General features: G+C 28.5%; 2 protein-coding genes across 2 annotated transcripts in view; one reads left to right on the top strand and one right to left on the bottom strand.

Moving 5' to 3' along the window:
* Positions 1-8801, top strand: part of LOC126835600 (uncharacterized) — a 52264-nt gene extending 43463 nt beyond the window's left edge. The window contains exons 5-6 of the mRNA XM_050568281.1: positions 5628-5904; positions 6832-8801. Coding sequence (XP_050424238.1) covers positions 5628-5904; positions 6832-6935 — 381 coding nt within the window. The 3' untranslated portion in view covers positions 6936-8801. The remainder of the gene's footprint in view (positions 1-5627; positions 5905-6831) is intronic.
* Positions 8802-9896: 1095 nt separating this feature from the next.
* Positions 9897-14698, bottom strand: LOC126835467 (ubiquitin thioesterase otubain-like). The gene is made up of 6 exons (XM_050568079.1): positions 14539-14698; positions 14004-14053; positions 11729-11781; positions 11351-11650; positions 10794-10985; positions 9897-10729 (listed from the first exon to the last, which is right to left on the bottom strand). The coding sequence occupies exons 2-6, from the start codon at positions 14041-14043 to the stop codon at positions 10526-10528; spliced, it is 789 nt and encodes a 262-aa protein (XP_050424036.1). The 5' UTR covers positions 14044-14053; positions 14539-14698; the 3' UTR covers positions 9897-10525.
* Between the last annotated feature and the right edge of the window lie 1498 nt (positions 14699-16196).

The raw sequence follows: 16196 nt of genomic DNA, 5'->3' as shown, positions 1-16196 counted from the left end.
CATTATATTTTAATTAGTTGCCAGTTCGTTAACCCTGTTTGAAGTTTGTACACAAAAAAAGAAACACTCAAACAATTAGCTTTGATTAAACAGTGCTCCGCAAATAAACACAATGGTTATTGTTTAGGTAGGTGTGTAGCTATTAATCAGTGCTATAATAGTTAATAAAAAAAAAATGAACTTCAGTAGAATATGAAACAAACAAAATTTTATAAAATGAAAAACTAAAAAATATATTATGACCATATATTTTAAATATATGCTATTAGATATTTGTTTGTAAGTTTAATGACAGCTGTAGGCAACCAGTATTTTCTCAATTATTACATGCTAATACAAACATGCACAACCTAATGTAATTAACTATAGTTTGAAAATTAATTACAGGAATATACTTATTATAACGATACCATTAATATATAATATTTACTGTCGGGACGTCTCACCTTAAAATAATAGCACCAAAATAATACTTTTGTATTTCCAATGGTATAAAGTCTACAATGCACGCAGGGCTATAAATTATAAATTGTTTGAAAGATGAGAACTTTAACTATGATTTGTTGGAATTAGATTTAAAAAATTAGATTTTAATTTTAAGATATATACATTTGAATAATTAAAAATATGCCCTTGCTTTATGCCATATTGTTCCATATCCAAACCAACTATCGAAAATTGGTTTCCAACAAAACATAGAAAAAATTCTTACCTACAACATTTAAAACTAGGTTTTTTACTCTAAAACCACCCATTAAGCCGTGTTTTTTTAATTAAAAAACTATGTTTAGATGAAAAAAATGTTTAAAATTGATGACAAAGATGCTGCGGTAGTCGGGAAAATAAATTAACTGCCTAAATAGAATTCTTATTACTAATCTAATAATATTACAACTTACAATTTAATCCGCGCAAGGCGGGTTTTTTGAAGAAAATAACGGATGTGTGACATCCTCTTAAGTGAGTCTTTACTTTTGTTAGTTTTTTAAAGTCATACTTTTTTTTCTTTAACTAAAATAATCAATTAATTTGAGTAGATACAATGTAAAACTTTTAGTGTTGGAAAGTGAAGGGAGTCTTCGTCTGTTGGAATTATTTGTTTTTATTTTTCTGACAGGTTTTATTCGATATTATAATACTTTAATATCTTTAAATATCTTCTTCTTTATCTTCGCCTTACACTCCCAACTACATGGGGTCGGCCACCTTGTCCTACACCTCCATAGAGCTCGGCCTTCTACATCTTGTTGAAACATCCCAGCTATCCTCGTATCACTCTCTATTCCGTCCATTCATCTTTTCTTTGACCTTCCTGTTCCTCATTTTCCCTCTACATTCATCTTCATAACACCTCTCCCTGCCTCTGCCTCATCTCTTCTCATAACATGACCGAACCATCTCAGCCTATTCTCTCTTATTTTCTCCACAATTGGTGCAAACCCTAAACTCCCCCTTATGTATTCATTTCTTATTCTATCTTTCTTAGTCACTCCATCTTAACATTCTCATCTCCGCTACACTCATTCTCTGTTCAGTTTTCTTATCTACTGCCCAATATTTCGACTCATATATCATTGCTGGCCTCACTACCGATCTATAAAATTTACCTTTCAATCTTATAGGCATTCTCTTGTTACACAAACCACTTCATCCATCGACAATTTATTCTATTTTTTACATCCTCCTCGTACCCACCATTTTTTTTTTGTACCGCCGATCCTAAGTACTTAAACCTGTTACCTCGCACATTTCATCATCACCCATCTGCATTATCTGTCGTGCCCTGTAACTTTCTTCAAAATCAAACACGATTGTCTCCGTTTTACTCCAACTAATCCTCAGTCCTTTCTCTTCAAACGCTTCCGCCTTCCCTCCACATATAAGTAACGTTACATGATTTATTTAAGCTTTACTTCTTTTTTGTAGTTTTTTTAAATCATACATTTATTATTTATTAATTATTAGTAAATTTAATTTCTTTTAACAACAGTTTATAACGCAATGAAACAAACTTACATTTTTAGTCTTACGTCATATCTAACCATGTTTTATCATCTACCGGGGCTACAAACAAAACTTTTAAGATTCCAAACACGAATAAATGCGGCAGAAGTCTGACCTTACACGCAGACATGTTTAAACTTAAATCTACAACTGCCAGTCAAGTCACTTCTTAAACTATTGAAATAGTTTATAGCAACCCAGGGTTATTAAAGATACTATTTTATTTTTAAATTTGCCTTATTTACATACTCAATGCATAAACTTCATTTTTACTACTTAGTAAATAATTATGGTTTTTCTTTAATACTTTGCTCATCGTCATCTTAGTGACAATATGTAAAAATAATATAATCTTTAATCTTTGTAAAGGTATAGATTTAGTAAGTCTTAACCAATCTAAACCTGAGTACTTAAGGCGACATTTTATTTTAAAAAGCATTTGATTGAAGTGTTAACAGCTGCAGAAGCTATAAAAACAGCTACGCCAAAGTACCTATCACGTCAATTTTCATTATTTTAGAAGTAGATAGTCATGTAGTTAATTTTAAGTTTCCTTACTTTTTGATTTTATTCTAAGAACTTCGTCTGTACTCAGAATCATTCTTGACAATTCGAGATTCGTTTTTGTTTTATTTCATCAAATTAGCTCAACAGCCAAATTAAATTCTAAATATATTTTCATAACTTATTTGAGAATTCATAACATTTTATGACATTGTCTCTTGAAAACAAAATTATTAATACGTTCGTTATATCTTTAAAATTGTCCCCGGTAAATTAAAAGCAGATTATTTTTCAAATTTTTGACAAATACTTGTGTCAATTATGGATGCAATTTCTGTTGAATGAACACACATCTTATTATATAATTAGTGTGTGTGCTTCTGCTTGTCTCTTCGGTAATTGTTAATTGTGGTTGTTTTATGGTAAGATAAATTTAATAATCTAATACATAGACTAAATAAATACATTCAACAATTAAAACACCAATTTTCTTTTTTTTTATTTACTCCATCCAATCACAAAACGTAAACTCCGTGATTAACATATTTTTCTCACAGAAACTATTATTAAAAAATAAAGAACGATATAAAAGGATGATAAAAAGGCTATGAGGAGGAATTTATACATTGGAAAATTTAAAAAGCTAAGCTGGAATTTGGTTGTATAATAATAATAATGTCATTAACAAAATAAGTTTTTTTATTAAGTTAGTTATTTAAGCCCAACTACGAGCTATTGGTTTTATTACCTATGGCCAATAATAAAACATAATTATGTTATAATATTAATAATACAACTATATTGTGTCGTTTCTTTTAAAGTTAAGCTTAGAAACAACGAGAATGGAAAATTGCAGTGAATTACTTCGAAAGACTTCGAGGGGAAATTGACTGTCATCATTTTCAATTAATTTCTACGAACTCAGAACCAACAAATCACAACTTATTATTAAATTTATTTGTTGAATAAATAACATATCAGCTATAAATATTAAAACGCAATTATGAAAATAATAAGTCAGCCGTTCATGTGTTGTCATAAACATCGCTAGTGGTACCTGCACTCGTATAATTAATTTTTAATTGATTTATTCGTTGTTTGCTCTTACTGTAAACACTTTGGTCTATTACATTTTATGGGTATATATGTACACCAGTATACACACTGTACTTGTGCAAATACATACGTACAACGCCCATGTTTATATATTTGGACATTAGGTAAACTTTCATTTTAATCTAACTTCGACTGTCGAGTGTCCATCGATTTTTTTGTTATTTTCTCGGTACAAACATTTTATACAAAACCGGAAACCAATGCTCATGGGAAGTTTTCGGTGTGGCATGTACGGTTATACATATAATTGTAACGTTTTGCGTCAAATAGAATGATAATTATTTGCCATAACAAAGTGACGGACTTACACATAAAACTTTGTTGTGTTTGTGAACATCAAAAAAGCGTTCGATAACGTAGATTGAAAACATATATTTAAAACAATGAAGGATATAAGTATAGGTTGGAAACATAAACGAGTTATTTTCCAACTACACAAACATCAAAACTCAAAAATTGAAAATATGGACGTAGAAAGAGTGTTTCATAAAAAGATTAATAGGTACAAGATTGTTTTTTTGTCGCTTTTCTCATTTAATACCTTTATTGAAGAATTAACAAAAAAGTCAAGAATTAATGTCGTTAAATTAAACCAAAATAGATACACAGAATTCGATTTGTAGATGATAAAGCAAAAGTAATGGAAAATAAACGAGAATTTAACAATATGCTAAAAAAAATTGGCAATAGCCTTAGAAGAGCTTCAACTGAAAAGAAATGCTAAGAAGATAAAAGTTAATGATAGTAGATGAACATATTAAAAAAAGAGTTATCAGTATATCAATTGCAATCATAGAACAAGTACAAAAAATCTGCTTCCTAGGCTTTATATCTTAAGCCAAACACTCTTTTGTTAAGAAACAAAACATGTTAACAAGTAGATACATATAGTGAGTCTTACTACATTAAAAAATGTAAACACTTAGGATATTCCGGGCTGTAGACGTAGCACAAAATGATAAAGATCAGCTGGATGGAAATGCTAAATATTATGCAAGAGCCTAGACAGATCATAAAAACGATAAAAAAAAGAAGAATACAATTTATTGAACAAAATATGCTGCACGATAATTTCGATTGAAATTTAATAAAAAGAAAAAGAGGAAAGGACGGCCAAGATTTACAATTCTAGGGAGCATAAGAAAAAAAATGTCTTTACAATGAAACGCTAATGAAAATAGTAGTGGAAATTAAAGAAGTTTTAGCGAAGAGGCGATTCCTTTAAAAATACTTCACCTATCTAGATTTTTTTGAGAAAATCAAACAGTTATACAATATATTGTACACTACATAAATAATTTATTATTAGTGTCATGTTGAATTTTCAGCCTACAGTACATAAAACCATACATCATATGTTGACCTTAGAGATCCAACTATTTTATTTGAATAACATATTAATAGATAATAACATAAATAGCCAACCAATATAATTTTTTATGCCACTATTACTGCATATTTTGTAATAGGAGTATTGTGCGTAATAGATTATTTGATCATCAAATTAAATAATCTGTTACCAAAAAAGTAATAATGAATAAATTGATTTTAATATTTTATTTAATTGCTCCAAGACTTTCTTTATTACATATTTTACATATAAATAAACAGATTTTACTACAATTTAACCTGGGCAATATATCTTAAGGATCAATGATGTATCATTATGTTTTTTCTAGTATAATTTATATAGACTAAAAATAATGTTTATACTCATAAGAGTGATTATTAGAGTTTTTTAAACAATTATAATACGAGTTATTAAAACTAAAGTTAATTTTAATCATAATGATAACCTTAATGATTAATGTATTCGTGATTACAATTAAATTAATATAGTAATAATACCTATGGGGTTACTTTGGTGATTATAAAGATTATATATTAAACTAACATTATAATTACTGATTACAATTAGCCAACTTTAAGAAAATGCGTCTACCTAGGCGTACACGAATCGCGTACCATGTTTAATGTTCGTAAACATAAACATTTTTTTACAGGCAAATTTGTCGGTTTTGCACGGGCCGTATTTCAAATATGCCAGCGCCGAAGAATTTTTGACTACCGTGCTGGGACTAAGCTTTAAAGTGACCAGTCATCAGACAGATAGCAGTAGCGTTATGCATTTGAAGTGCGCGGCCCACCTGGCATCGGTTTACTTGCAGTCAGACGAGCAAATTGTGAAATTCGTAAAACGATGGCCTGCCCAATCGATAATCGGCGACACTGGTTTGAAAACGAGTTCTCTGGCTAATAAGGGCACTCTACTAATCCAAGGTAAGCCATTACAGGGTCTTCGGTATTTTATGCTACGGTACTTAAACAGTAATAAAATATTTCTATGGCTACAGAGTACAGCCTATAGGACAAAAAAATTGATAGGTAACCACAAAAACAATGACACTAATTTTGAACTGATCGCAAACATGTATCTACAGTTCAGAGTGTCCTATATATATTCAGGTATCGTTTAGGTCTAAATCAGCTTATTTCAAACATATAATTACCTCGGTATATAATTTTACATCCGGATTTTTTACAAGTACAAAACTAAAGCATAGTTTAAACGCGACGAGCGTTGGTCGAGTACTTGACCATCTAAACAATACAAGGTACATTACTCGGCCTAGTGTATAGAAACAGTTCGGTAAGGCGGTCAGTGTGTTTGACGCTCCCTGTTCGACACTCAGTTAGGGGCGCTCCGTTTGTCAGGCAAGAAATCGTCTAGTAAAAAGGAGCCACGACACGTCCCAGATAGTGAATTCGTCTCTTGATGGCAGTGTTGGGCCTTCAAGGCCTGTTAAGCCTACATGATGATTATGACTCAAAGTACAAAAAAAATATATTATTAAATGATAAAAAATAAAGGTTACCTTAATACTCTGTACTCATCACATACGATTTAATCACCCACCAGTGTTTGGCCGTATTCCATTACATAATATATAAAACAGACATTAATGTAATTACAAGTTTTGTAGAGATTTTAGACAATTGTGAGACTTGGGAGATGAAATGTAATATTAACATGCTCTATGCCTCTGAGTACTATTCGTAGGCTACAGATAATACAGCTACAGGCATTATTATAAACTATGTAAGCTAAACAATGTGCCGTACAAGTGCAATATACCTACTTGTTATATTACGAGTATAACTATACTAGTCATAACTGTAACAAGTTAAAAATGTTTTTTTTTACAGCGACTTCCACAGGAGAACATCTCGTGGCCAACGCGATTTCCTTGATCTGCACTGTTTTGGTGATCTTTTTCGAGAAATACTGTAATAACGCTTCGTTTTATTAAAGCCGTTATTCTTACATGTATATTATATAAATAGTTATTTTAAATTATGTTATCATCGTTATTAAAATTGGATGTATGAAATGATTACGGAGGTTCAGCCGAAATGAGCTCGGCCGTTCGATGTACCATAAACGAAATATTGTAATCGTTATGATAAATCAACAGTAAAAACATATTACAATATGAGATATTATACGATAAATTATTATCTAGTTGCATCTCGTCAAATCGTATCAAAGCAATCGTATTTCGCCGTGTAAAACCCGGTTGATCCCTTAATAAAAAGGAAACGCGGCAATATAAAGAGCGCAAAAGCCGTACGGATGCAAGTGCGAATAAAAGGTTTACCCAAGCGGCTAAACTCGTGTGTTATTAGACAATACTACTGTAAACCCAGTGAACCAAAATGCCACCGAAATCCTCTTACTATTCCGGGGACATGGCAATTTGGTTTTCAGACATGCGTTCCCGTCTTGTTTCCTTTTATTATGTATTTTTACATACACTGTCTTCGCCCGCTATAGCAAAATATATATTAGGTATGTTATATGAAATTCACGAAATTTGTCCTCTTGCCATTTATATATGAATATAATTTTGTTTTCAAATGTAAAAAAAAAAAAACACTCAAACTATAGTACAATAACTGTTGGTTTCATGATTGTTTACACGTTTCTCAATATACTATTATTACACTTCATCCGAAGTTCAACGCTTTTAAGTTTTAACAAGGTCGACGACAATAACGAGAGCTGATGTATTTATTTTGAAATGCGGTTACATCGCTCTTGCGAATTAATACGAGTTAGCGACGAACATAGTTACTAAAGATGCTTATTTCTTGTACAACCCATAATATAATAAAATACTTCTTTATAATATGAGGACAACGACATGGAATTGAACTGCGAGTTATAACCACACTTATGTCCCTCTTGTGTAGTTTGGCACACTTAAAATGGGAATTTATAAGTTCAAAATCGAGCCGTGATAGCTCTACAAGAAAATATATAACTGAGCCATTACTAAAATCCTAATAAGTAAAAACAAACTGGGGCAAAGCCGGTGCTATTTAGCAGTAGCCGGGGTTAAGCCTCCTCTAGCTCATTTAAGGTCTCCTTTAAATTTTAGCTTTAATGCGAAGCTGATAAGGTTTTGTTTTACAATGGTTTTATTAAAGAGTCAGGCCTAGCCTAGTAAAATAACTTTTATCCGTTAAAATCTAGCAATGAAAAAACAACCAAGTTTATTATGATTATTGTTGATTACAATAGCTCAATAGCAGCAAGTATTGAGAAGAGGAAATGTGATGGGGGAAAGCTGGCTCCAACTCCGTACCGATATACTAATGTTTTGATACTACCTATGATAATTAATTATAACCAAACAAAAACCTTTTGTAGTGCTGATAATTAATAATTATTGTCTTTTGTAACCATAATAACAATTAAGACGATTAATCACGTTAAGTAAAACAAAATAAAAAGTTTTCCGTTACCATTATTTTTTAAATATCGAATTAGGTATAAATAATGGCATTGCTAAAATTCTACTACTTGTGCAGTTATACAAATTTGAAAACTGGAATGAAGGGAAAATTCGTTCCAATTATTTGTTTGTATATACGTTATTAAGTATTAAGTTGTTGACCCCTATAAAAAACAAATTATTATAATAATATACCTGCATAAGCAAAAATATTACTTTTATGCAAAATTTAACCACTACCTTCTATTGGAGAATGAACTTGAATTTCGTTTATGTAAGTACCGTGTCAGGAATACAAGTTTTACTAATTAAAATTATATAGGTAAAAAATAGATTTTATTTTTTATGTTTTTAGATTCACATCTTATGTATAGAAACACTTCGGGCCTATTGTAAAATGTATATGATCACTATACATACATCAGATTATGTTAACTAATTTGTATTATTTGTAAAAACGTTATTGTATTAGTTTCAAAGCAAAGCTGAGCAGGAATTTTCGTTTATATATCTAAAGAAAATGAGAAAAATCAATATTTAAAGTATTGAGTTTTGAAAATATAGTGCGTAGATATGTGACCAAGAAAATACACTTTATCATGTCATAATACTTTGCATTTGTGTATTATTAAATAATAAAAACTAATTTATTGTAACTAACAAAAATTAGTTATTCTACACAGTTGTATTGTATGTATGTAACATTTTAACTAAAATGCATTTGTCTAATATTTATTGGATACTCTAGTATAATACACATAATTTAATACTTGCATAGAAATATTTCATAAATTTTAATGGCCAATGATCTGAATGTTAACCATAACAATAATAGATTGAAACATAACATTGTCAGCAAGTATATTATGTAATATAACAACTATATGAGCTGTAATTATACAAATTTAAAATAATAAAATGATAAAATCGTATCTCAGAACTATTTTCTAAGGTTTATTACATAAAAATTCAAGTTTTTTTATTGTTATTTAATTGGTGGAATTATGTATTATCTAGTAGTTGTGTGTTCCTAAAATATTGTTATTTATTAATTATACATTTTTACCATTGTTAAACAAATATTAGACCAGTTATTAAGGGTTAATTGTTAATATCCAAGTCAAATTTCATCTTTTTATATTCAAGCTATATGTTATATTAAAACTGTATAAATGTACCTATTTAAGTTTAAATAGTAATCTGAAATACCAATTTTAATATTTTCAGTTGCGTATATTTCAAATAAATGACAAATAAAATCTTAATTTTATGATTTGTCTAAATAAATAATTTTTTTCGTTAATTGTTATGGAATTTTCTCCAGTTTGTATGTATATGGATTTCAGGCAACTATATTAATTAATAACTATAGTATAGTTACTATACAATTTCAAAATGTCATTCATAGCATTAAATATATATATATATATATATATATATATTTTGATTAAATAAATTTAACATTTAACATTTGTACACCTAGGAAGATAGGACTTTATTACAATATAATTTGTTTGTTGTCAAAACATAAATACATGATAAAATTTCCACAATGTTTGATATATATTTACAAATATATTATGTTATCAACTCGTTGCACATTATACGAGTATTACATAATTACAAGTTTATAAGGATTTTACTCACTGGTCTACAAGTACTAAATTATTAGTATTGTGGAAAAGAATTAAAAACTATAGAGAAAATTGAAATATCTAAATTATATAATAAGTGTTGCTAGTTTGCTACAAAAAAACATATTCAAACCAAGACTGTTTTATTTGATTGATTATTACAAAATAAAATACTTCTAGAAATATTAATTTTGAAATTGTTTATATAATATTTATAACGTTTAATGAAAAACTCTAGAAATAAGCCTGAATTTTTATTAACATTAATTAATTGTAATTATTAAGTTGTAAATAAACATTCATTAGAAATTTAATATCAAATGGGAAACGACAGATTCTATGTTAAAGTGATTTATTTTAGTATATTATATAGACAACATTTCCTTCAGTCCTAACAGAATATTTCAATTTTAAAAATTGAAAACTGCTCTTTATTTAAACATCATCAATTTTTCAACATGTTGCAAATCATTGCCTACTGTAGAGTATATCATAATGACCTGGCCTGTAAAGTAGGTGAACACAGACTGGAGAGCCTTCTGGAAAATCATGGGCAATGGCTTCGGATGATTCGCCTCTATCCATATATCTAACTCGAACTCCGACATTAAGTGCAGTGCTCAGAGCTATAATGTGGATGTGATCGCTTTCTTTGAACATCGGTTCCACTTCCTAATAACGCAAAGTGTTCGGTCAACACACAGCAATAAATAAATACATCAAATATGTCAATTACCTGATGGCAAAATTCTACAACTGTTCGGTCTCCCTCGATGAAGTGCTTATAAAATTCAGCGTCCTTTTGCAATTGACCGGATGTAATTAATCTGAGATACACTACTACATAATCTGAATAGCCTTGCATATTAAATGTATCATATAGTTTTTCATGTTGACCTTCTCCTATCATGTTAACAACTTCCATAAACTAAAACAAAAAAATTAAGTAAATATTAATTTTCTCTACTTCATGAAAAATCATTGAATCATGGATATGTTATTGGGCATTGAAACGACATATTCATAGTTCAATGTTCTTACTACATTCTATTTGATAAATTAATTTAAAAAATGGTGGGAAAAAAAATGCAAAACATTTTCCTCTCACACCACCCTTGGCCAAACAGGTGATGCTATATCGGTTACACGATTTTGGCGACACAAAAATTAGTATATCCAGCCCAGCAACATATCAATGTTGCAATTGAAAATAATTTTTCATAAACCTAATTTTGTTTCTGACATGAAAAATATATACATAGTTACTAATAATAACTGAGTGATAGATCTTACAGTGTCATGGAAATCCTCAAGTGTGAATTGTGTAAAACCACAAGAAATAAGTTCATCTTTGCTCTTTAGAGCTCTTTCTTTAAAATGTTTATATTCTTCATTGTGGTCTATTAAATACTCAAAGTACGCAAAAGCAAAAGATCTAAAGAAACAGTTTCCATCTGGTCTTGCACGTCGCATACAGGTATACTTTTTATTTAAATCTTGAACTTTAGTTAAATAAACAGCATCATTCACATATTCGCTTTCTAAAGCTGTTAATTCTTCTTTTTGGCCAATTAACAATATAGAATCGGAGATCTAAAACAACAATTGTGTAATAAATAACAATTTAATCTTTATTAACTACTAGTCATTACATTAGTACATTAGTCTTACCTCTTTTTCAATTTCACGATGTTGCTGAATAATTAATTCGTCCTGCTCTAAGCCTAAAAATAAAAAAAAAATTGTAAATAAAATGTTAAAGAACTATATCATTATAGAAACAAGTAACACAGTATTTTGTATTATCAAATATTGTAAAGAATTTATTATTTAGCTACACAATTTCTATACATTAGCTCATACAATAAAACATAATAGTACTTGGTGAAACTGATCACCAACATTTTCAAGAGCTTAACTTCTCAGGACTTCTAAAGATGTTTTAAGAAATGGAAACGGACATAGGACAAATGCTTTACAACCAATGGAGAGTATTTTGAAGGGAATGCAATTATTAATTTACCATGATTTATCTAAAATAAAAAAATTATGGCATCAGTTTGTGAACTTTTTGGATAGGCTACGTATTCTTTCGACCACATGTATTACATTCAATGTTTTTATCAGATTATTACAACCAATTTATTATGGCCAGAGTTTTGCAGAAATTAAAATAAATAATAAATAACTTTTTGATTAACAAAAAATAAATCATTTTTTATTTTCAAATAAAAGTATTTAAAACTCAATAAACAATAGATAATGCCTAGCTTTATATTTACACAAAATCTATTATAACGTTTTGATAGTGATAAAAAATTTAAGTTATTTAAAAAAATAACCCATAAAAACATATTTGTAATAATAAATAAACTGATAAATAATAAATAATTAATTTATATTATACATGACAAATAATTTTGGTCATAATTAAATTGAATAATAAATGATTACCTCAAATTTTTTTTTTTATTTATCACTTCTAAATAATAATAAAAACGCCTAAGTCTGATTATAACATTTTCATCATGTTTTGTGCTTACTGACTAAAGTTTGATACTCAGACACAGCTGCTCTGTTTGCCGGCTAAGAAATTGTCCGATAAAAAAGAGATGCGACCTTTCTTTTCCGGCGATGGACTGACCTATCTCGGATAACATTTTGTCAAGAAACCATCTTATGGGGATTAAACCCTTAAAGAATTTTATATGAACAAAATATAAGAAAAAAGGGGTTTTAATAAATGTCAACCATGTCAATTTATTTAGAGATTAATTTGTAGCTTCAAAGTACCATTATTTTTAACTTTTTCAATTTTTTTTAATTAGTTAAACTCCATTTTGGTGATATTTTAGACTTAAGAGTCTGACAAAATTACGCCTACTTAGAAAGGTCCGATTTCATTTATGTGAAAAGATTCAAATTCTTTGACTACTTTATTAGGTTATGTAAAAACCGATTTTTATTTAAAAAAATTATGTTTCTTGAAATTAAAAAAATTAAACTACAAACTTTTCCAATAAATTAAATTTGCAATTTGTTTAATATTAAAACCTAATTTTTTTTACATAAAAAAATAAAAAATAAATTTCCTACGTAAACTAGTAAAGTAGCCAAAGAACTCGTATATCTTTACAGAATTGAAATTGAATCATCCTAAGTAGTTGAAAATTTTGTCAGGCTTTTTGGTCTACAACGTTAAAAAACAGACCACTTTCAATCTCTTTAATAAACAAATTTATTTACTGAAAAAATTGTATATAATGTAGCATCTACATTCAGTCTAATTTTCAGACAATAAGCCCTAAAACTACACTAAAAAAAGTGAAATAAAGAAAAGAGTTTATGATATTTTCCTGGGCTCTTACTGTAAATTGGTAGTACTAGGAATAAATAAATAGGCTTGAATGCTAGATTACGAACATTTTCTATCTTTACGCATTTGCTCCAGTCATGGAAGATGCTATAACTTATTATGAGAAATTAATATGTTAAAATACATCTTTTTCCCAAGTCTGGAAAAATTTTCCTACACAGTATTATCTAACAATCATGCTTAAAGGTATTTCAGACAAATTTGGAATTAGTTGGACTGTTTTTAAAAAAAAATTAGTGTGCTGTAATTTTAAGATTAAGTAGTGTTAATATTTAGTTTTCTTGATTTTAAAGTGTAATGAACTTTTGAAATGTTTGCCCCAATAAAGTATCTTTCAGACACAATTATTGATTTATAGACTAACCACATAGAACAATAAGTACAGTAGTTTAAAAGATATTGTAGGCTCAGACACAAAAAAATAAAAACACATAATTTTAAAAACAATACCTTCTCAGCTACCCATCGAAACTAAAAACAATAGGTTAGTTTTAATTTCAATTAAAATGTAAACATTTTAATATTAATAAGATTAGTTAAGTTAATATTATTAAATAATAAAAAGTATACCTTCTGGTCTAGTAACTGTAGCTTCTTGGTTGTTTTCCATAATGACAGTCCTGTAAGATAATGATAATGCTTAGTTATGTATAACTAAAGTAATTTTATTTTATTGTTTCAAGTTTCAAAGCATTTTCAAGCTCGGATCTAATTTATAGTCAAATATTATTATCAATTAAATTTAAGCCTCAAGGGCAAGCTAAGCGTCATTGTATACCCCATTTTCCCACGATTTTGTACTTAAATGTTAAATATGCAAACACATAACGGTTAATCTTTTGAACACAATGAATCAGTTTTTCGAGATTCAATAATTAGACCAGTGAACCAGTTCAAGTATATTTTTCGGACGATGTTGCCAATAAAATCAAGATACTACATATTACAATGACCAGATTTTTCTGATATAAAATAATGAATTAGACAATGTTAGTTAGTATATGTAAATAAGATTTGAAAAAAAATATACGAAGAGATATAGGAAACTAAAATTGTATCGAGTTCAAACATAAATTAGAATATATTTTTGAAGACGTTCACTTACTTCACTATTATAATATTTAAAATCACAGATAATAAATAAACAAAAAGTAGTCTTATATGAGCGTAGTTGATTATTCGATTTTTATTTTCTAACAAATAATCATTTGAATCGTACAATTGTACATTTGTACAAATTATAAAATACAATATTTTTTAATAATAAAGAGATAAATTAAAATGATAAATCACCTTATCATAGTTTTCATTTCATTTTAAACAATCTCCGAATGTAACAAGGCAGTGCTGCCAAGTATTAAATAATACAATAAAGCAAAACAAATTAATGTTTGCTGTTAATGGTTACTAAACTTTTAAAATTGTGCAAGTTGTAATGCACCCATAGATATTATATTATATTTATAAATAAACCGCAAATATGCCGTGACTATCGAGTCCTGAATAAATTTGTTGCAAAAACAATTTGTCACATTTATCAAATTAAGTTTTAACAATAATAACATCTATAGTGAATGTATAGAGTGCAGACTATAGCCCCAAATTACAGAATCATATTGACTGTTGTCTGTAACACTTACAGCTGTGTTTATAACTGAGGTTAAAATTTATTTTTTTAAATTAAGAAATTTTTAAAAATTTAATAAATCATAATATCGATGGTGACACGGCAAAAGGGTCTAAGCGACACTTCGGGTCTCAGCGACGCGGCTTGTACTATTGGTTAGAAAAATATATTATAAATCATATATATTATATTTATATTATATGATTGAAAAATTCCTAATTCTTACTAAAAAAAAGTTATTGGGAACTTAAAAAAAAAAATAGTGGCCATCCTGAAAACTATGAAATATGTCGCTTAGACCCTTTTGCCGTATCACCATCGATATGAGCTTTACTCGACATATTTACATTTATATAATATGTTGACATAACTTTACAAACAGCACATTTTTATTTTTACATCAGTTTTAATTATTATAAACGTCAATAATATGAAGAAATAGATACAATACCAGATACCTATTTATTTTTATCATAAATAATGTAAATAAATTTACGGACTTCGGAGTTTTTATGATTGTTCAAAATGAATAATATCCACAGACGCAATAGCATGGTTTTTTTTTTTTTTTTGACAGTAGTAGCATATTATAACAGACAGGCGACAGCTAGCCAATTATTCATTTAAGGAGACACGGCACACACCCATGATGATATATTGATATCAATAACTATTAAGCCGTCCTATTTCGTAGTACATAAATTATACGTCTTGACTTAATCGAAAAATTGTAGAGTAACTATAGGAAACGTTTAGAAACCAATACACCGTTAACCGTTTAATTTTTAAATTTGAACACTTATTTTTTTGTGCAATTTTTTCTGTATTGTTTAGGGTACTTTATTTTTAACAATAAAAAAGTTCACTTGATTCTAATGATTATACACAGTACGTGTATAGAAATATACACATTATTATAAATAATAGTAAATGTTAAATACCAATTGTGTTTGTCATAAATTTGCATGCGGCCAAATTATACCGCGATGAATTGACTGCGTGTAGATTCTCCTTGAACACATTATTTATTTATTCGTATGGTAAAGAATAAACAAAATATTTTGTTTGTACAAATCAGTCACCTATATTAAAATCATCTCGACAGTTGTTTGGAGAAATACTAAAAAAAATCAATA

Source organism: Adelges cooleyi, unplaced genomic scaffold (genome assembly GCF_023614345.1).
Source record: "Adelges cooleyi isolate 19-005CV unplaced genomic scaffold, UGA_ACOO_1.1 ACOO_flye_CR_arks_rails_tigmint_CR_PRNA_23, whole genome shotgun sequence".
Taxonomy (NCBI): Eukaryota; Metazoa; Arthropoda; class Insecta; order Hemiptera; family Adelgidae; genus Adelges; species Adelges cooleyi.
The sequence above is the reverse complement of the archived record's forward strand: the minus strand, read 5'-3'. Positions and strand labels throughout refer to the sequence as shown.

Coding starts and splice junctions, on each gene's coding strand:
- LOC126835467 (XM_050568079.1), bottom strand. CDS start 14,043: ATGGAAAACAACCAAGAAGCTACAGTTACTAGACCAGAAG. Junction 11,782..14,003: donor TACAGTTACTAGACCAGAAG/GTATACTTTTTA, acceptor TTTTATTTTTAG/GCTTAGAGCAGGACGAATTA. Junction 10,986..11,350: donor TTGAGGATTTCCATGACACT/GTAAGATCTATC, acceptor TTTTTGTTTTAG/TTTATGGAAGTTGTTAACAT.